This window comes from Ceratina calcarata, unplaced genomic scaffold (genome assembly GCF_001652005.2).
Source record: "Ceratina calcarata isolate Rehan_Ccalc_2016 unplaced genomic scaffold, ASM165200v1 scaffold369.2, whole genome shotgun sequence".
Taxonomy (NCBI): Eukaryota; Metazoa; Arthropoda; class Insecta; order Hymenoptera; family Apidae; genus Ceratina; species Ceratina calcarata.
In genome coordinates, this window is record NW_017160008.1 from 734,359 (window position 1) to 756,205 (window position 21,847).

General features: G+C 45.8%; 1 protein-coding gene across 25 annotated transcripts in view; it reads right to left on the bottom strand.

Moving 5' to 3' along the window:
• Nucleotides 1-21,847, bottom strand: part of shaker (potassium voltage-gated channel protein Shaker) — a 154,958-nt gene that overhangs the window by 9,648 nt on the left and 123,463 nt on the right. For all 25 annotated transcript variants that reach the window (XR_003389293.1, XM_018025943.2, XM_018025942.2 and 22 more), the window contains 3 exons: nucleotides 4,340-4,463; nucleotides 1,210-1,475; nucleotides 437-1,080 (listed from right to left, as the gene is read on the bottom strand). Coding sequence is in view for 24 of the 25 variants with exons in the window: in XM_018025943.2 (XP_017881432.1) it covers nucleotides 437-1,080; nucleotides 1,210-1,475; nucleotides 4,340-4,463 (1,034 nt within the window). In the remaining variant the exon portion in view is untranslated. The remainder of the gene's footprint in view (nucleotides 1-436; nucleotides 1,081-1,209; nucleotides 1,476-4,339; nucleotides 4,464-21,847) is intronic.

The window sequence follows — 21,847 nt, forward strand, 5'->3', positions numbered from 1 at the left end:
AATTTGGAAGAAATTGAAGGGGTACACCCCTTGAAAAATCTCGGAAAAATCGAAAATTTTTTTTTTTACAAGATATCGAAATATGCTTCAAGTAAAAGTTGTAGGTGATACTATTACCTATGAAAAATTTGAAATCACTATAATTTTAGCTTTTTAATAGTAATAGGAATCTATAATAACAAATTCAATATGCCAGCATTGTTTAAGTATATGTATAGCCTATACATCCTTAAGTGCAATATGGTGTTGCGCATTAAACTGGAATTACAGTTAAACCGAAATAGCAGCTGTTTTGTAACGAACTTCTCAGATACCGCGAAGTGATTTGAGATTGCTCTCGAGTAAGATATTAGACCTGTACCAAACGGAACAAGTAAAAGGAGGAAGAGAGTTATAATGAGAATTGGTAAGCAGAAAGAAACGAGCTGGGACTCACCGATGAAAAGGAAAAAGATGAGCAAGCCGAGCTCCCTCATGGAGGCCTTGAGCGTACGGCCGAGGATCTGAAGGCCTTTACTGTGCCTGGACAGCTTGAATATCCGGAACACCCTTACGAGCCTTATTACCCTGAGTATCGCCAGGGACATCGCCTGGTTGGTGCTCTTGTCCTGCGGGCTTACCGGCGCCTTCGGTTCGTCGATGACCCCCTTATCCTCGGCCATCACGGTGCCGAGGGTGATGAAGTAGGGAATGATCGCGATGATGTCGATGAAGTTCATTACGTCACGGAAGAAGTTCAGTTTATTTGGACAGGCGAGGAAGCGCACCGATAACTCGAACGTGAACCAGATGATACAAATAGTCTCTATTAGGAAGAACGGGTCCGTAATGTCCGGCACTTCGTCCTCCTCGATCTTCGTGCCGTTCGTCGTCGTGTTGAAGACCTTGTAGTGTTTGAACTCCGGCAGAGTCTCCAGACAGAATATCACGATCGAGAGGAGGATCACGATCACGGATATTATCGCGACCACCCTGGCGCCCTGCGAGCTCTCCGGGTACTCGAACAGCAGCCAGACCTTCCTTTGGAACTCGTGCGACGGCAGCGGCTTCTCCTCCTCCTTGATGAACCCTTCGTCCTCCCTGTGAACATTTTCAACGAACAGCTCTCGTCACAATCGCCGATGGAATTCACAACATCAAACCAACAATCAAGTTTATATAAAGATTGTCAAGTATATTATTTGTAATCTCGAGTCGCAGACGGTATACCTGAATTTGTTGGTGGCCAGCTCGCCCAGCTCGTAGAACTTGATCTCCTCGGAGAAGACATCGAGAGGAACGTTGACCGGGCGACGTAGCCTGCCACCGCTCTGGTAGTAATAAAGTATCGCGTCGAAGGAGGGCCGATTCCGATCGAAGAAGTACTCGTTGCGAAGCGGATCGAAGTATCGGATCCGCCGGTTCGGATCGCCAAGGAGCGTGTCCGGAAATTGGTTCAGCGTACGCAGCTGCGTCTCAAACCGTAACCCGCTCACCTGTCAGGAATCACCGTCAGAGAGAGAATCGATTATTGGTGATCCGGCGGACTCCGGAATTCTCTGTCCCTAACTCTCCCTTCGCCCTTTCACGGTAATTCCCATTCGTCATCCGCGCTCGCCTAATTGGAACGACGTGCCTTAACCGAACTAATCCGCCTCGAACCGCTAATTTTCTAAGCGAAATCGTATCGATTCGCAGCCTCTTCCCCCCGCGGATAGAATTTCTCTCCAATAAAATTCAATCATCGGAAACATTCCATGCATATAATTGAACGAAAGTTAAGCTTGAAACGAGTGAGCGTCTCGGAGTCTGTAAAACGTCGATACCTCGCAAGACGATTGATTATTTTCGATTAAGCGAGTGATCGTTATTAGCCGTAACGGCGGAAGGTGACGTCGATTATGAGGGAATAAGCGGAGAGCTGATTTGTTTTGGCTCGAGAAGAACGAGCTTTTTCTTTCGATCCTCCTCGCCGGAGCGGAAAACTAATAAACGAAAACTAGGGTAATTGCGTCCCGCCATTAGGACGATTAAGGAGAAAAAGAAGAAGCATCGGTTATAACTGTCGCGGCGAGGCGGTGAGAGCATTTTTATCGATGATGGCCGCCGAAAGACGGTCGCCCGAGATGAGAGAATGCAACACCACCGTTCAAGAATGATCATTTACTTTTATTTAAACGATTTCTCGTATAGATCATTGATCATAGATTTTTCGAAGACGCGACAATATATTCTTTCGTTTAAATTCTTCTAATCCTCGAAATGTTTAATCAATACTTATAATAAAATTCGTATAGAATTTATCAGATGATTTTCAGCTTTGCCCTCAAGTCCAGCTCTGTTTGGATACGAAATGTAGAGTCCATAAAAATATTACTACCGCCGGACATTATAGCGCACAATTTGATAGGAACGACGGCGACAACGAGTGAGCCTGTCGAGAACAGAAATGGGATTGCACCCGCGACGGCGCGGACACACGCGTTTACGCGATCGATATTTACTCCCGTTATCGAACGCGTGATACCGCGTCCGCGGCCACGATTTCTCCCGCGGAAATCGTCTTCTGATCTGCCACCACAGTTAACAATCTTCGACGCTTCACAAGAAATTTTCGTGAAAATCGACAGATACAATAAACAAAGTATAGAATTCTTGAATTTTTTTCTTTTTCACATTACAAAAATTGACGACTCCTCGTTGGAAGTTTTGTCAAGGGTAACATTTTCGTAATGGCATGAGTAATAGACTAAAGATTTTCATCGTAAAACCGTTTCTTGTAAATAACTGGAAAACCCAAGCAGACATTCGTCTCACTCATCGAATACTAAAATACGCGAGCGACTTTTATGTGTCTCTGTATAACATGCGCAGCCTGAAGATCTTCGGTCTAATCGATTCCACGCGTGTATCGGATTGGTATCGCGAATTTTTCGGGAGTAACGGATCGAACAGTAACTGTAATTGGCGCAATGCAGTCGTGTCATCCACGAGGACAGATAATTCCGTTCACACAATACGACCTTGGTACTATATTGCCCCTGATTCCAAGACGAACTTGGCCGGCTGCCAAAATACGGTCTGTAGGTCACTTCGTGTCTTGAGATAATCTTGCCCCGTTCAAAAAATAAAAGAAACATACGTGTAAGAAACGGAGTCGAACGTTTAGCACCGCGAGTTGAAAAACGCGGTGGAAATCGATCCGAGCGCGGCCCGAACCGATACAATTACATAAAATGCAGTAGCACTACGTTTATTAATTGGGATTAAATCTAAACCTATTAAGGAATTAAAGAAACCGAATCATCAATTTCATATCAAGCTCGAAACCTATATTCGTTCGATAAAATTGAATTGGAAATTGTAATAATTTTAAGTACATCGATTTAGCTCCCAGATAACTATTTTCCTTTTACTTAGAAGACTTTTCTATTACTTTTCTAGATCGTATATAATACGCTATCCCGTGCGATACGAATTAATTCCTAAAACGACTTTCTACATTCCTAAAATGGATTGAAAATGGTGAGGTATTTGAGTCAGCCCCTTAACACCGTTCACCCTATTGGTATATCATGTTCACAATTGTTTGCGCCTGGTAAGTGAATCGGGAAAGTCGATTTACATCGGACCGGACTCGTTCAACGCCGGACTATCTCTGTTTCCCTCTTTTCTTTCTCTCCTTTTTCCGTTCCAACGCCGACGTTCCGTTTTATCGTTTTTCTTTGGCACGTCGAACCGGGATGCGACAAGCATACTTCGTTATTCCGGACAATTGCGATCATCAAATACGGGTCGGTACTTTTTTCTCGCCGGCGAGCCTACATGCACGTATATGCATCCGGTGCGCTGGCGCGGCGCGGTGAATTTCGACTCCAATTATCTCGCGGCTCCCGGCGGAACGGCCGCCAGTGGTAGTGATATGAATTTCGCCCGACGCTCCGCGAGAATTTCGAATACGCCAGACGGAAACGGCGCGATGGAAATTTCTATCGTCCTTTTTCCGCGATCCTCCCGCTACCGCCGCATTGTTTCCGAGCGAAAGATAGCTGCTCTAATAATTAATTAGCCGAGATTGAATGGAACGAGAATCGTTTGTCGAGTATAATCCGTGTAAAGTTACTCGCTCTTCTATTGCACAATTGTTTAACATCTTGAAAATCAAGCTTTTACCATATGTAGAGAATATTTAAGTTTCGTACAGAGAGAATCGAATTCTCCTGGATTATATTTTTTTTTTAGGGGAACCGCGGCAAAAAAAAATGCACTCCGAGTAGGTTGGGCTAACGACAGAGAGAGAGAGAGAGAGAGAGAGAGAGAGAGAGAGAGAGAGAGAGATTAAGGAAGGGTGAATGCTCACGTTAATGACGACCCTCTCGCAAAAGTCATGATCGTGCGGTATGGGCTCGAACTGTGTGACGCCTGTATATTGGGTGTGGGGGTTCGGCCCATCCTCGTCCTGGCTGCTGAGCTTCGGCAGCGATCTGGAAAAGAGAAACACACAAGACCGGCGTCGTTAAAGCGTTCCCCCCGTTTTTAGTTCATCACGCCGCGATTATAAATATAATATACACATATACATATGTACATATACGTAACACATACACGAGACGTACACGCTGCTCTTTATATACATACATACATACATATGTTAGGACCGTACGAAACGAAAACTAGGTTGCGCTCTACCGCTGGACTAACAGCCACCTATATACCGAGCTATTCTCTTAATGAGCTACTAGACTGGTAAGCCACTAGGTCGACAGCCTAGTGTAGAATGCGATACTAGATTGCTTGATAGATCGGTCGGATCGACGGATCGATCAAGCGTTTAAACGCCTGGCAATCGATCGATCGGGACGACGATGATATGCGCGCAGCCGCGGCGTTAAGCGAAGCTTAACTTCGCGCGATGGAATGTTCCTTAATTAGCGGTCTACTGGAATGGAAAATTGCTGCGCTGCCACGGCTTGGGCTACTGCGATCCGAGATTAACCTGAGGGATAGACAAATCGTGTTAACGCGACTGTTAAACGGTCGAAAAGGCGCGGACGATTTCCGGCTGCAAATCTTGGTTTAATGAGCGGCACGCTGATCTGATTACTTGGCTCTTAGACGAATTAAGTTGTAACATTACCGAAAACATTGATTCGCTTCGCTTTCCGTGTGAATTGCATATTAATAGCATTGAAGAATCGAGAAGACGTAGCAGTTTCCATTGACGAGTGTTGATATGAGAGATGGATAGGTGACGGACGGATGGGAAAGTTTTCCGTCTGTGTGCGCTAAATACGTACGCCATTTTGCGCAGATCCACATTGATCGAGAGTTTGATAGTCGATCGCGCGACGTGACAGGCATTGAGCCAACCGGCATCGCCGAATCTTAATTAACACCTGTCCTCCGCGAATAGTTGAAATAACGAGCGACAGGCTCGTCGCCAAGAACCGACCGCGTGTCACGGGCATCGTCGTTTCCCGTGCAGTGTCAACCGAATTCTCGAGAGCTGCCGGCCGGCCGGCCGGGCAATCCTCTCGAACGGAAAGTTAGAGAGACCGTTTTTACTTGGAAGTTTTAAGAACATTTGCTTGCTCCCGCACGACGAGAGGATCGTACGTCTCTTTATTTTCACAGGATCAAAGTGGAAGATCTTCAAAATTATGTTTTAAATGAGAGATCCTCTCCCGGAGGATCCTGCTGAATTTTCCTCCTTTGAAGAGACGTACAAAAGGAGTTTGCGAGGGATAGGGGCGCGTAAAACCTCGGGTTAATCTGCAGATGCCTCTGCAGCGAAAAATACATTGTTCCCTCGTTTTACAACTACGAGAGTATCTTCTAAGAAATTCTGTTCAAACGTAATCATGCAGAACTAATAAAACTACGACGCAAGTTACTATTTACTTTGTATTTCCTGTGATTGATCAAAAGTTTTTTTTACAGGAAACGTGACACTACAATTAAACGAAAGAAAATGTCCAAAAAGGAGCTGAAGCGACCAAACGCTCCAGAGGGAAAACGTTCCCTTCGTTGGAAATTAGAGAACGAGAATCGCGACGTCGAGGAAAGACGGCAACCAGGGAAAATTGATCAAAAGTGAAACGCGAGAGAGAGAGAGAGAGAGAGAGAGACCGAGCAAGTTGTGTGCCGCCAAAGAGCATCTCCATGCTCCACTTCGCGCGGTCGCCTGGGTCGATTCCGAACATCTCTCTCGCTGTTGCACATCGTCTTTCCACGTTCAAATTTAGTATGCAGCCTACCATCCACATCGAACATCGCATGACACAGACGTACAGATGTACAGCACATATATTTTATTAATTTCCCTATAGAAAAAGCAATTACGTGCTTCCACTTCAAATTTAGTATGCAACCTATCACTCCAACGAACATTAGATTCCACAGACGTATAGACGTATAGTGAATATACTTTATTAATTTTCTTACAGAGAAAATAATTAGTTACTTCTTTCCAAATGATGAATCCTCATTTCCTTATCACATAAAATGTCTATGAATAAATCAACATGAATGAAATAATCTTTGAACAATTCTAAATCGAGGATTCTTCACCGACAAATGAATTGTTTCCATTAAAAAGCTTGGCATTTTAATTCGCACTGATACTGTTATCATTCCGTGGTATGGAGTTATTTAATCGTTATCAGATCGCGGGACGAAGGCCATTGGTTGAGGCGAATTCTCGAAGGCGCGGCGTTATCATTCGCCGCAGCCGAGCATTGTCGCCGGAGACAAATGTTTCTCGGTTCTCCTTCGGAGGCCGATTCCGGCGCGAGATAAAGGACAGATTAGCCCCCGGAAACGCAACGATCCAGGCTGGCACCCGGCCGCTCGTGAATCGTCGCGTCGGGCAACGCGGCGAACAAAAGAGTGCCAGACGAATTTTCCGAGCTCAAAAGCTCTTTGTTAGTCGACGGCTCGATGCCGGATGCTGAACCTCTTTCACGTTCGCCGCTAAACCCTTCTCGATACCGGCTCTCATCGCTTCTTGCTCACCGAATGACGGAACTTGATGGGTATTGCTTCGGTGAGGAGATTCGAACAAGATTCCCATTTGCATGAATATTGAACCGTGCGATTTATGCGATTTTCGAGAGCCTGTTTTAGTTAGTATGCGATTTCGTCGACTCTCTACGTCAAATGGAAATGAGCTTCCCCTTTTCATAGAGGATATCATAAATTAATGAATACAATTTATCGTAACTTCATAGATGATCACCACAAACGTCCCCCTAGGCAAAATTAACACAATCAAAAACGGTTCGAGAATCATTGCCTCAAGCTGTACATATTATGAAATGCAAAAACAAATTGGCAATGTTCCTTTTTTACCTAATAAACTATGGAACCTTTGATTGAATGCTAGACGCTCAGCAGAGATTAGGCTTGTCAACTGGTCAGACACCTAGCCACCGGCGAAACGAAAGACCGTACGGTAATTTTCTTCGCAAAAACGTCTAAAAATCAATGCCCCAATTTAGTTGTTCGATTATGTAGTGTGGGTGGGACAACGGCCAACTATTTATCAACGTCCGTCGATATGACGTAAGCGGTAAAATATCGAAGCACGCAGAAACTACGTCCAGTCGCGGCTCGGGACGAGGAAAGACAGTGGGAAGAAAATGTTGGTAGAGCTAACCAACTCTGCCGCGTCGAATTAGTTCACCGTGATGGATGGTTTATTCCTAGAGCACCCGATGACAATCGATGCACTCCGTGCAGCCGGAGCGTAACTCAGAATAGCTTGACGTATCGCAAAAATAGATACGCTCTGCTTCAACGAAGACCACGTGCTTTCTTTTCTCGTATTTCGCGTTTGCAATTCGTTCGGCATAACGTATTAAAAAAAATTAATCACGTTCTTCAAAATGTGAAAATGTTCATCTAAACAATCTGTTTTCTGTAGTGATTTTATTTTATCTAATTTTATACGAATCGTCGTGATAGCATTTTTATTTATATTGCATTGGAATTTGTGCATTTAGGCTCTCCATTCTGGACAGAATTCGCTCAATACAGAACGAATCTACTAACGAAGAAGAATTGGAAGTCACCATGGAAGGATTAAATCCGAATCCTCTCATTAATATCATCCACGATATTCGCAGCACAATGAAGTCACTCTGCCGAACCGAGGAACACGAAAAATGAAAATTAAAAATGGAGTAGCGAGGCTCGATTATCTGCCGCGTTTACAACGGAATATTATTCCCAAGGGAATCACCGATGGGAGTCAATTAAGAAACACGCGAAACAAAGAGTGAAAGGATTGAATCTAAGCAATTAATATCGCGAAGTTTGACGTTGTCTAATTGGGGAAAGATGGTCGGAAGAGGCTACAAGATGGGAAGGGGCGGCGGGGTCTGTTGAATGAAAACTCGTTCCCATTGTCAGGCTCGCGAGCGAACAGTTTATTTCCAGTCGTCAATGGGGATGAGAGAAAGAGAACGCAGGGGGAAAAGGACTCGTTCCGGAGACCACGTATAACCGAAGAGCCGACTGAAAATAGCGCGTCCGCTTCGCGGAAATAACGAGTCCGACGCGGCACGGCTCGGCGTCTTGTACCGTGACCCAGAAAACACGTGCTCTATGTCGTTGGCCACCAAGCATAAGCACACGCCGTGATCCGTCCAACGACACGGAACAATCCCTCGGAGAAATACGAACAAGCCCATCGCTGATTAACTCGATGCGCATCGTTAACTCACCGCGAATGTTTTATGCAAAATAATGTCTGTGAACGTAATCAAAGTACAACCTGAACGAACAACATAAATAACTAGTTAACAAAACAATATAAAATCGTTTGATTTTTCTACTTCTATTATTACTATAATAAAATTGTACACAGGAATTGAAAGTTTTCCATCGAACCTCGTTACGAGCTGTACGTTCGTTCCCCCAAAAATCGGAATTCGTTTATACCATCCTATCGGGCCTGCAAAAGTTGGTTGGATACTTTTCAGTTTTTCAACTTTCAGTTACTGTTTTAATCACGAAACAAGCATCCGCTCTGTTAGATACTGACGGGAATTTGTTACGCGTTAATTAAATTTATTCGAAAAGTAGGAAAACGGAAATTAACTATCCACGTGCTTCATATCGTGTCATTTTGCGCCTGAGAAGTCACGGTACTTTTCTTCAACGCTTTATTGCGTATCGTGTTTGATGGAAGACTTTCTGCCAGGGATAATGCATCGGATCTCGAGAAAACATATCAATGTCCAGAGCCGAACATCTGGCCGTTGAAAACGTTCGCGGGAATATTTCAAGTGGACAAACATCGCGTCCGTAAAACGGAGCCGAAGGCGGGCCAGAAGACAGAAATAATATATGTATATGTATTTACGGCGATGGAGAACTCGCGGACTGTACACTGAGACGTGGGTTTGTTTTATTTGATGGAGCATTGTTGTGTTTCGTAACGCGATATGTTTCCGTACATCTTCATCCTCATCCAGCAGCGGAGAGTCGTTTCCCCGACAGCTTTTCCGAAGATTAAAGCATTCTCGATTTCGAAACGGACGCTCGCCTCTGGTCTCCCCTTCGTTTCTCCTGTTTCCCGGCGGTGATCCGCCGCGGGGAGATGACGGTGTACGGGCGACGGATGGTCGTAACGAAAATAGCGAACGATTCTTTAACGAGCCGGGGCGGAGGTTCGCGCCGGTTTGTTGACGCGCGAGCCTTTTGTATTTTAAACGCGTGGCACGGAGTAACCATCATAAAACTCGCTTCTAACTTCGGAAAGTTGGGTGGATAACATCGTTTCGCAGGGAGTTACAAGCCGGGCGATAAAGAGTTACTTTCTTAAACGATTTGATTCGCGATATTAAACAAGCAGCCCGGCCAGCTGCATCGGCAAGACGGTATTTTCAAGAAATTCTGTCGGCCGCTCCGTACCGGCTTGGCCCCTGATTTAATTTTATTTAAAGCGATAACGTCGTCGACGGCAGAAAAAAAATTGGGTTACCAGTGGGTGCCGTGTAATCGTCTCGATGGTTATCAGCTTTTTTTACTTCGCGGCCATTAGTTCGAAGTTGCTCGCTTCTTTAACCCGGAAAGAACTCCTAATTGGATATCGCATTACCAGAGACCGGGTTAAACAGGATCGTGTAATGACTGGAATAATCTCGATAAATGAACTGCTGTCATTTAAACAGATACTCCAGTTGCACGAAGAAGACGGTTGAATGAAGCCTGTATGACGTCGGATGAAAAGTGAAAATCCAAAGGTAACTCGGCCCTTCACTTTGTGAACGGTACACGAACCATTCTGGATTCAGATTAAAACTCAATGCCAGGTTGAACTGTTACAGTTGAATTTTTCAAAAGCCGAGTAATTGTACTCAATAACGAGTGGATGTTTTAAGTGGCGGATGAACCGAGCATTCGTCAAACGGAACCCGCGTTTAGAGACATAAATCCTGAACTAGAATCGGGTTAACGTCAGCGAATATTTTCAAATTTCCGGTTCGGCCTTGATCCTCGGCCGATACCCGGGCAGTATTTCAAAATTACGAGGCTGGCAACGCATTCTGGAGGATACGGTTCGTTAGGGGGTGAGCCGTGGCAGCCGACGCGATGGTAGGGGCTGTTAGGTCCGCGGGCGGTCTTGTGTCGGTTTACGATCTAGCCAACTGCAATACGTTTACGTAGATCGCCGCATATCATTTCGGCCGTATTGGCCCACCTCTCCTTTCCCTGCCCGTTGCCCCGTCGCCGTTTGCGGTCGCGGGATCGAAAGGTTAGAGGACAGCCAGCCTCGAAAAGGGAATACGTGCCAACTAATATTTCACTTTTTCACCACAGATTCCTCGGCGATCCCTGTTTCGTTCTCATCTGATTCCTTCCCTAAATTACCAGTTCTCCAAACATCTGACACCTCGGGCGTCAGAAAATTCAAATGTATTTTCCATACAGAAAGAAAAAGAAACTTCAACAATACGGCGAGATAACATTGCTTCCTCGAAGTTTGCAACTCGGAAAGAAGTTTCCCAGATAAATTGACGAGCGAGTATCGCTGCGTTGGGATTTGGGCGGAGTTCGGAATACTGGACCGAAGAACTCTAAAAAAAAAAACGATAACGATCGGCCTGGCTAGTGCTTGATAGCTATAAAGTTCGCGGCACTGCAGAGTGCAGACTAGACCGCAGGAATCGATCCCAAAAACTATGTAGTCCCGCCAAAAGTCCCCTACCCTTATTCCGACAAACGAGATCGCGTCCTCAGACAGCACCGCAGATGGAATTAATTTGCGGCCGAAGGTTATCGTCGGACTGGCATCAATTACGCACTGGCACTTCCACATTCTCTGGCAATTGATTTTATATATTATGTACATGATATAGATAATGTTTTAGATCTTTTTATCCCTATGATCAATTAGTTCCAATACATATTTTAATTAACTCGTGTATAATACTGTTTCAGACTACTCACAAATTAGGGAACTAGACTGTACGTATAGCTTGAGATTGTAGATTGTATATCTATATGTTTAAAATGTTCCCGTGTAATTAATAAGCCGCTTGGAATCGTGTTTATTCACGAGCGCGGTAAAAGAGCTGCATATTAATATAAGGAAACGAGATGAAGAACAAAACGGACGATTTCTATAGCAAAAAATTGTAGGAAGCCAGATGAATATTAAAAAATTTGTGGCGAGGAATATCCGTCGTGGAAACGTAAGATCGTAACGAGTTCCTTCGAGAAGAAACCCGCGTGACGTAGAAGAAACCTGCGTACCTCGTTTTATTCATTAGCTGATAAACAGTTACCCTAATGCGTCAAGCAAAAATAGAATACGTTCGTCCTCGGTATTAAAATATATTCAAGTACTCTGTTACTGCCTCTCAAAAGATAGATTATGATCCATGACAAAATCCATGGAGAATCAGCAGAATTCAGTCAAAGAAACCAGATTCAAGTCAAGACCATATAATATCAATATAGCCAAAAGCAAACTAGCTCCAACATCAATTTTCCTTTATCGATAACTTATATTCTTGAACTTATTATCATTGTCAAGATCGGAAACTGTTTGAGGTTGAAAAAATAGAATAATGCAGCCATGGTCCGTGGAGACATCGTTTTGGAAACCGTGCGCATGCATTCGCGCTCAAGCATAATCCAGTACGGAGTTGACCCACATTAGGAGAAGATCAGCCGGCGAAAACGGTGACGAGAAGAACCAAAAGGAAAAAGAGAAGAAGAAGAAGAAGAAGAAGAAAAGCTGATGCTGCATGCATCCCCGAGGCGCGGTTTCCACACCCTAAACCCTACAGGCGTTCAGGCGTTTCCGAGGTTCGAGACCCTAAAGACGACGTCTTGCCCTCATAGGGGCCACGCGTTCTCGAGATGCCCAGTGGCAATCGGTGGCGGTTTCCGGTGGGGTGAACCACTGTCATTAATTCAAGGGAGGTCAGAACACAGCGCGCTGATTTCCTCGACAGCACTTGCTCCGAGCATCGAGTGCTCCCGAGAACCGTCGGAAAATTTGATGTTGCACATTTTTTGCACGCCACCCTCAATCCCCGTCCTGGCAGTCATTTAGGTGAAGATCGCCTTCTCGACTTGTTTATCCCCTCGGGACATGATTTATCCCCTCGGGTAACTTTCCCGATTTTATGTTCGGTTTTGGAATTGCAAAGCGGCTCCTTCCCTCATACGAATTTCGTATTTGAATAATGAATGTCTTTACCCGTTCGCACTGAACTTTCGAAAGTAAACGAAGTTTCTCCTATTTCTTACAATATTTTGTTAGAGTATTAAAAATTCGTTTCATGAATTAAATACGGTTTGATTCCCTGTAGAGGGTTTAAAGTATTTCCGCATTTTTCTTTATTCCACGAGTTCAAGCCGAGCGGTTAATTTTTCTCCATGTTGCTTCCTCCCATTTGCTCTCGAGGCAGGGAAAAAAGCCATTTTATTGTTCGCGCAGCCGGCCGCAGTTAACTGGCGCCAGAACCAGGCTAATGCAAGAACAAAGTCAAAGGGCGGCCGAAATAAACGACCGTTCTTGTTAGTAGGATGTGGAATAATTGCGAATCGTACAATGAGACTCGTGAGACGACAACGGTGACGGTGAGTACAAAAAAAGCGAATAAAACGATCGATCCGGTAAAACGCGAGACAGGATTTTCCATGCGCGATATTTAAATTCCTCTTCCATTTCGAATCATTAACCCGGAATGAATTAGTAATTTAACAGCCTCGGCACGTTCACCCATCACCCGTCGTCTGCGCTTTTAATAATCGCGACGATATTCGCGATTCCCGTCGGTTCATTACATATTCACGTTGCCTTCTCCAATTTCCCTAAATATAGCGCAGATTCATTATTTCCGTGACCATTGTCAATCAAGATCTTAGAACAGAAGGAGTCCAATTTAAATTAGTTATTTTTCTTCTTAACAATCCAACGGATGGAAACGTGACAATTTGTCTGATACCTCAAAAATATCGTTCATCAAACTGATACAAAGAAATACTATCGTAATATGAAGCTATGTGTTCGGCTTAAACTAATTAAATTAATATCCAGAGATGAACAAAAATATTCGAAATATTAGATTATCCCAAATATAATTAACACGAAATAGAATCAAGCATCTTTCTCGCATCAATTTGAGAGTGATCACTTTTGTTCGTCGATGAATCCCTATAATAATATGCACATTTTCCACCAAACATTAAGAGTTAACATAACTGCAGAAAGGTCTGCGGAATGATCCCGCATAATCAGTCATTATTTACATAGTTCAGAACTAATTTCTACTTCGCCGATGCGTGATTCGTAGTTCATCGAAAATTCAACCGCTTGAATCCTACAGAAATTTTCCTGTCGTTTGCGAGTCAACCAACCGTGTATATTATACGTCGAGCTCGAGGGCCTAAATTTTTATCGCAACCACTCGGTGCCTTCTCGCATGATCCACGAGAGGAGCAAAGCGCATTTACCGAAAGGGGGGGGAGAGAGAGATTTCAAGACGGTCGGCTGCTGACTCGCAGCATGCACGCGAAGGTGCGCCGGAAGTGGGTGGGTTGTCACGGCAGCACATACACGTGCTGCGACCTCCTACGCATTGAGTAGCGAACCGCGGAGGGCAAAAAACTGTCACTCGAGGCCGAGGCGAGAAACGGCTGCGACTACTTCTCGCAAACGCACTTTCCGCACAGCGACTAGGCATTTCAGCTGGATGCCCACGCGAGTCCTGTGGAAAAACGGCTCCTGACATTCTTTTTTTCATCCCGAGTCTCCCGAACAAGTAGGTCTATTTACGTGCGCTACTGCTTGCGAATTCTATTTAAAATTGGATGACTCGCGATAATTAATGTAATAAGAAAATGTTTAATCGATCACAGGAATACGTTCTATACCTCAAACGTATTATTGTTTAACCCTTTGCACTCGAGGTCTTTTGCGCTCGGGCGAACCAGCAACTCGAGACGATTTCGGCTATATTAGAGAAGAACTTTAGGGGTACTTCAAATCATTTTATACCCAAAAGAACGTATACAAATAATAAAATTTTACCAATTTTTTCATTTTTATTGAATACAACAAAATCTGTTAAATATTACAGTTTGCAATTAGTTTCCGTGCCGGGCGCCGTAGCGGCGTCGCTCGAATACAAAGGGTTAAGTTAGATAATAGGCATTTGTTTGGAAAATTTGCATATTTTTGTACATTAAGTGTCGGAACGGATTGCCTGGCAAAGTTGGCAATCGGTTCCGCTTACAGAAGGAACTTGAATCGTTTGGCCTGAAGCCATTCACCAGGAAAGTTGTGCCATTAATTATTCCATCGATACGCTGCTGCTGTTCGAATGCGAAGTAGGTTAAAAACGATATCGTTTCCCGAACCACCCCTTACCTTCCCCTTATACATATACATGTTCTCTTGGCCCTATTCTTAACTCTAATCAATTCCAAAATTTCCTGTATTTACTCCTCCGATCATCAAATTTATTGCTTAAAATTAACGCAACCCTGACTTTTTTAATTTGTTTACCTCGACTTACATTTTTATTTCAAAGCTTGAAAATTATGAGAATTTCTCTACAACTATATTGTTGTAATTCAGTCAAAAAAATAGATTCCATAAAATGCTTTGATTTAAGATAGTACAGGACCGTTATTAGAGTAGCGAGGGTTGAAGACAAGGTTATTTCCTGAAGGGACGAAAAGGGGACGAGAAAAAGAGAAGGAGCTGAAATTGCCTCGCGAATTAATTCAACTCCGGTCCCCGCCACTTACGAAAAACCCAAGCCGCGACTTTAATCGATTCCTCTAATCCCGTTAGTTTCTCGCCGATCGTAATTTTCTCTCGCGTCCAACGTCTCGCCAACCGGAACTCTTTCACGCGGTTACCCCACCGCAAAAAGTATCGTAGCCTCTTTTCAAGATTCGCCGATCACGCGATCGTTATATTATTTTCTTGAGAGAGAAACTCAATTTTAGCGAACTGCCGGAGAACGCGTTTCATATAGAACGGTCAAATGGCCCGTGCGCTTAGCCTCTGCTTTCATTCATAAATATTTATGCAAATAACCATAGTAATGGACCCGTTTGCGTAACTCCGATGACTCTCATTAACTAGACATTCCAAATATGAATACCATGATTGAAACGGGGTGCGGCATAAATTTCTCCAATTTCGGTGCTTACAAATCGCATCGTTGTGTAACAGCCATGATTGCGTAACAATGCGTTCAATTCGGGAAGTTTGAATGCCGAACATCATTCATCGATCTCAGTTTTCCGTTTGAATTAATTAATATTACGTGTAAACTATCTTTCCACGTATGTAAGTTAATTTTTGCTAAAACATAAATAGTGAAACGGAGTTCGAATCGCGTTCGTCATTCTAAAATTATTTTATCTTCGTGAGATGTCTAATTGATTTGTACCTTGAATCTTCCTTGAATTGGGTAGTTTGACTGACACAAATGATACCGTCGAACAACAGATCTCACGCTCGCGAAATGGTTCAAATACGAAGCCGTGAAACTAGACTAATGAGAACGGGGAACGAACTACCAATCTCACGCCCTGTCTGTTGCTCCGAAACGTCAACACGAAAATACATATTGTTCGAAACATATCTAGCGTAATTACGACCAACGACGGCGAGAATGGCAGCCGGAAACTTAAATGGAGTATAAAACTCAGCCGGCGATGGGGACGACAGGGATGCTGGAATCGAGAAGAAGATTCCGTCGTGTCGCGGTTGCGGAAATCGAAAGGAGCAAGGACGACAATGGGAAAGCAAATATTGACTGTCAATACGAATCGCCTTGGTATAAAATTGTTACACGTATTACGCTTCCGGAGGCGCGGTGCGTGACCGGTCATTTGTTCGCCACACCGCGGCGACGTAAAATGAAGCGCACGGGGCGTATACGAACCGTGATATCGCGGCCCAATCACGCGAATCGTGTCGCCGACCGTAAACGAGAATAGACGGTACCCAGAGTAAGTACTGCGAGACGGATCGAGATACATTCTGTACGTTGCTCCTCACCACGTTCTTTTCATCTTCTATTCAGAGTCCTGGATCATAAAACATATTTTAGTGGCATGCCGTTTACCACCGCAGCGTATCGCTGCCGAGGTCAACCGACCGGCTGTAGTAGCCGTACATGCCAGGATATTACTGACCGTGGCGTTTAGTGGATTGAGATATCATCGAGCGCGAGAGACCGAACGGTTCGTCTCCCTCGTTTCTGGTTTAACGCGCGCGTTCCTATTCTTGGATTCCGCGAAATCTCCGGGAACAAGAAACTCGTATAGAACATGGTCTAAAAAAACCTACTCTAAGCATTCGCATCTACGCTGGAGGCGATCGGTAACGTCTAAAATAGCAGAGCTGCGTAACTAACGAGCTACCGCTAAGTGGCTACCGCGTGAGCGAAGTGTAAGAACTCAAGTGGTCGAAATTCAAGTACGTCCACGTAAACACACGCCACAGCGCAGCAATCGCAGTGGTAATACGTGGTTCTATAATAATTACTATCCATACAAAGTATCTATATACAGAACAGTAGAAAATACAAAGTGCTCTCTCTTTCTCTTGTTCCCTGTAACGTAACGTAGATCCGCATGCAAATATCCTCTCGTGTATCACGATCGATCGGATCGAAAAGAAATACATATAGAGAAACGGCTGAGACGTGGATGGTTTTAGAGTTTAAGTCGTACCTCGTGTCGCCGTGTTCCTCCGCACCATTCCGGTGGGGGCGTAGGTCCTGCCTCGGTTTGAGGACAGGGGTCAGCCCCCATTTCTCGATGAACTCGGTGCGGGAAATCTTGGCGCTTCGCGGCGGTTACGAGAGGGGGCGGATCCCCCTCCCGAGCCCCATGCCCCCGGAGAGCGGTGCACCCCCGCACAACACGCACCCGACGATGCTTCCTCTCCACTCCTCTCCACTGCGCTCTCACTCTCTCTCCAACCACCCTCTTCGTGTTCTCCTTCGCCTTCTCCTCTTGCTCGTGCTCCTCCACCTTTCTCCTTCCCTTCTCCTTCACGCCACTACCACTTCTATCCACTATTATGCATCCAACCCCGTAGTACGCCGCGAGGTATAATACCGGAAGAGTTCTCGGGATCCACTCGAGTAGTCCTCCCTTTTGCCTTATGCTCCTTTCTCCGGTCTCCCTCTCGCTTAGCTACCCCTAGCTGTACTCTCCTTCGCAGCCCTCACCCGAGTATCTTTGCCTCCTTCTCTCTATCTCTCTCTTTTTCTTTCTCTTTCGTTTTCTCTTCCCTTTCTTCCCCTCTAACAATGTATCTCTTCGTTATTTATCTCTTTCGCTCGGTCCTGCTCTCTGGCAAACGCTGTACTTTCTTTCTCCCTCCCGTGCGAACACTAACAACCGCGGACACCGACACGAGGACCGATCCACCACGAGGAACCAGCACGAGCACTACCAAAAACGCGTGACGCGAAACACCAACGATCAGCGACGCCAAGAGGCAGCAGCACCGGCAGCGCAGTCAGTAGCGGCGGCAGCGCACAACACACAGCCACCTATCAAAATGGCTGCTCGCTCTCTCTCTCTCCATTTTCTCTCCTCTCTCCCTTACTCTCATCTTCCTTTTCCTCTCTTCCTGAATATCACCAAAAATCTGTTCTCCACCTGCGTTCCGTTACGCGTACGTCGCTCCCGACCGTGTCGTACGATGCGTATTCTTTTCTTTCAACCCCCTTGGTTCTCCCACGTTTCTTCCGTTCCACGGCCGTGTTCGTTTACACCACCGTTCGCACCTCGTTCTCTCGCTCTCTCGCTCTAATAATACACCTGGCACCCCTCTTTCGCCAACTGGTCTCGCACGCTCGCTACACGCACCCTTCCGCACTCGTTCCTCCCTTTCGCCGTGACGACGGGCGCTCCCTCCCCTGTTCTCTCTCTCTCTCTCTCTCTCTTTTCTATCTTTACATCGAGGTGCACCAGTGTCCGCGAGTTGATTCCCTTTGGAAGAAAAGCGGCAGCGATGATCCGAGAGAGGAGCAGTGCAAAGAGGGTAAGAAGAGAGATGCCAAGAACAGAGAGAAAGGAGAATCTAATAAGAGAAGAGAATTGCAGAGAAGAGAAGAAAAGAGAGACGTACAGGAACTGTTAACTGACGCGGTACGTTCCGTCACTCTGACGCATCGTTTCACTCGCGATGATCACTGACGGTGTCGGTCGTCGGAGGCTGAAGAACCGAGCTTGACGAAAGCAGGCGAGCGTACGAGCGGAGAGAGGTGAGCGAAGCACGACGTGGACGACAGAAGTAGCAGCCACGGCGCACGAGCCATCGAGATTTCGTTGCGGACGCGTACGTAACTATGTGCGGAACCGAGGAGAGCCGTCGGGGATGGCAACGCCTTCGGTCGGAACGACGACGACGACGGAGGCTGGCGGACGACGCGAACGTAACCGACACGCGTCTCGTCGCCGCGGAGAATCTCTCGGATCCGCTGGATCGCGGCCGGCCGACTGGAGCGCCTCCAACGGGAGGCACCTATCATCTGAACGCACTGTTCGGTACACTGACACACTGTGCGCGATCTTTCCGCGGCGGACGCTCTCCCTTTTCCCTTTTCCTCTTCACCTTCCCACGCCTTCCTTCCTTCCTTCCTTCCTTCCCACCTCTTCCTCTTCCTGCTCTTCCTTCTCGTTTCGGTTAGCGGGACGCGCAGCGCGCACGCTACATACCCGTTTCTGTCCTCGCTCGCGACCGCGTCCGTAAGCTCGCGCCTGCTCCCTTTCGCTCACTGCCTCGCTCGCACGCGCGCCTCACACCCGACCACGAGGACCACCCGACCCAACGGAGTAGTTTTCCACCGTTCCGTTCCACCTTTCCACTACGCCGAGGAAAGCTCGTCTGAGAAACCCACCGTCACTGCTCTCTCTACCTTCCGTCCTCTTTCTCCCTCCACCTGTCTTTATCTCTCTGTTTCTCCCGTGGGAGAGCTGCTCGGTGGAGGTGGCCACGGCTTTCGCATAACACGACGGTCGTGCGGCGGCGGTGGCGGCGGCAGTGGTGGTGGCGGTGGTGACGAGGAGACGAGAGGAGATCACAGCAGCTACCCGACCAACAAATATCGCGAATAGAATAGGCGGTGTCGTAACAAAAGCTCGCTCTAGGCGCCAGCTACATCCGTTATGCCTACTTGTCCGTCCACCCCTGCTTTCTTTCCCGTTCACCCCTGCCTCAGTTTCGCTCTCTTTCTCGCTTTCGACGCTCGCCTGGCTCTCCTGTTCTCCTTCCCTATTCTGACAAACCTGCGCTCTTCCAACGATATCTACCGTCTCCCTTTCTCTCCCTGTTCCCTTCTCTCTCGCTCTCCCGTTTTCACCTGCGCGACTCACCCTCCTGTTTCCTTCTCGCTCACCTCGATTGCACCCCACTAGTCTTCCTCTCGCTCTGTCCCACTCCTTATAGCCTACATTCGCGTACATCTATCTCCTTTCGCGTGGATCCTCTCCGTTTCGCCCATCCCGCAACCGTCCATTGCGCCCTTCTCACCCCACGCTCCACCCTCCTTTACTTCCCCCGACCCTCTTCTTATTCTCTGGCGTACGCGTAGCCGCGGCATGGCATGCCGCGTCGTGCCGTGCCACGCAGCCTCCTCGTATCGCGGCGCAACGCGCCACACCACAGGATGTACCATTCCAACTCTAATCTTCCTGTTTTCACCCGAATGTAGCCAAAAAAAAATACTGCATTCTATGCAGCAGAATTCAGTTTTTTTGTTTGTTTAAAGTTAACATATGAGAGGAGGACATTTAAAAAAATAGCGATATAATTGCAATTTCCGTAGTATACAAATTATCATTCTTTAGTAAAAATAATTGAACCGTTCGAACATTAACGAAGTTGAAAGGACAAGATCTGATCGGACGTTTTGGAGAAGATTTCGAAGTTTCCTATTGCGTATAAAGATACGTTAAAATAATTAAACGGTCAGTAGATCGAACGTGAAGCGTGAAATTTACAAAGTCGGATAATTAATTGTACCGTCGTTTATCAGAGATACGATTTAATCGACGGCGTCGTGAGAAGCACGAGGTTTTGACTATCGGTACGAGGAGATCAATGGCTGTTGCGTAATCATGTGCCGGGCAACGAGGTGTACCCACCTCGCCCTCCGACACCCATCCGTCCCATCGAGCAACCCCGCGCGCGCGACCCTCCAACCCTGCCTCGGCCCACAGCCCCAGTTCACGGTCCTTATTCTCCCCCCTCTGCGGATAAGACAGACCGGAACGTGTGTTGCTCGTGATCGGGCACGAGAGGCGGTTAACACGATTCTTCCAGCGAGCGAAAGCTCGACTGTGCGAGACAGGAGAGATTGTCTTTTAGTCATTTTTCACTAACGCGGAAAACAGAATAAATTAGAACTGTTGATTCTGGAGATACTGAAACTAATAAAATAGTTAAGAATCTTGATCCGAAAGATTGATGCATTTTCTGTTAGTATTTTGTAGTCGATTCTACTTGATACGAATATTATCTTTGTAATTCTTACAAAGAATCTCTAGAACGCATTGATCTGATGTTAAAAACTATTTCTCAAAGTAAGATTCGCATCTTGGATTTAACTGAATCATGATTTCATTAAGTGCAGAATTTTACTATATCAAATGCATAATAATAAAGGATATTTTGTTTTCGCGTTGTAACTGAGTTGCTCGCGAAATGTAAATCGAGAATTTGGCACTGCTCTGGAAGAGATAAACTTCAGGTTAAGTTGAGTAAGTTTTTTCTCGACAGAAACGGATTTCGACGAATCGTCGACGACGCGACAGGACGCTGGTCCTCGTCGGTTCTCGTACACGTTCGCCGACCATGCGCCATTTGTTCCACGCGCGCGCGCTTCTCTCGTGCCACGCCACTCTGTCTGACTTTTTTCCCTTTGCACCACTTAATCTTGCGCCCTCCGATCCTTTTGCTCCTACCTGGTTGCGATCACCGTCGCCTCCTATTTCTTCGGGGACTTTTGCTCGTCGTTGATCGATAGCGCTTCCCTTACTAGGTTTACCGCCTCTTCCGGTAGAACTTTAATATTTCTTTCGTTTCTGGTATTTTTCTTAAAGCTAGAGCTCTGAGAAATATATTACCAAAGCGACGCGCTAAGATTTGAGGGAATGAAACTTATGCGAACATCCGAGTCGTTTCTACTTTGTATTACAAGAAAAATTCTATGTATTCTTCTTCTAACTTCAGTATTCAACGAGTTAAGTATCATTAATCAGCACTTTATTTGCACCGGTAAAATCCGGTCATTCCCTCTGTCGAATAAGCAAACTTTTGGCAAAAAATTTCGTTTTTCCTTAAATACTCTAAGACCATTGGAGT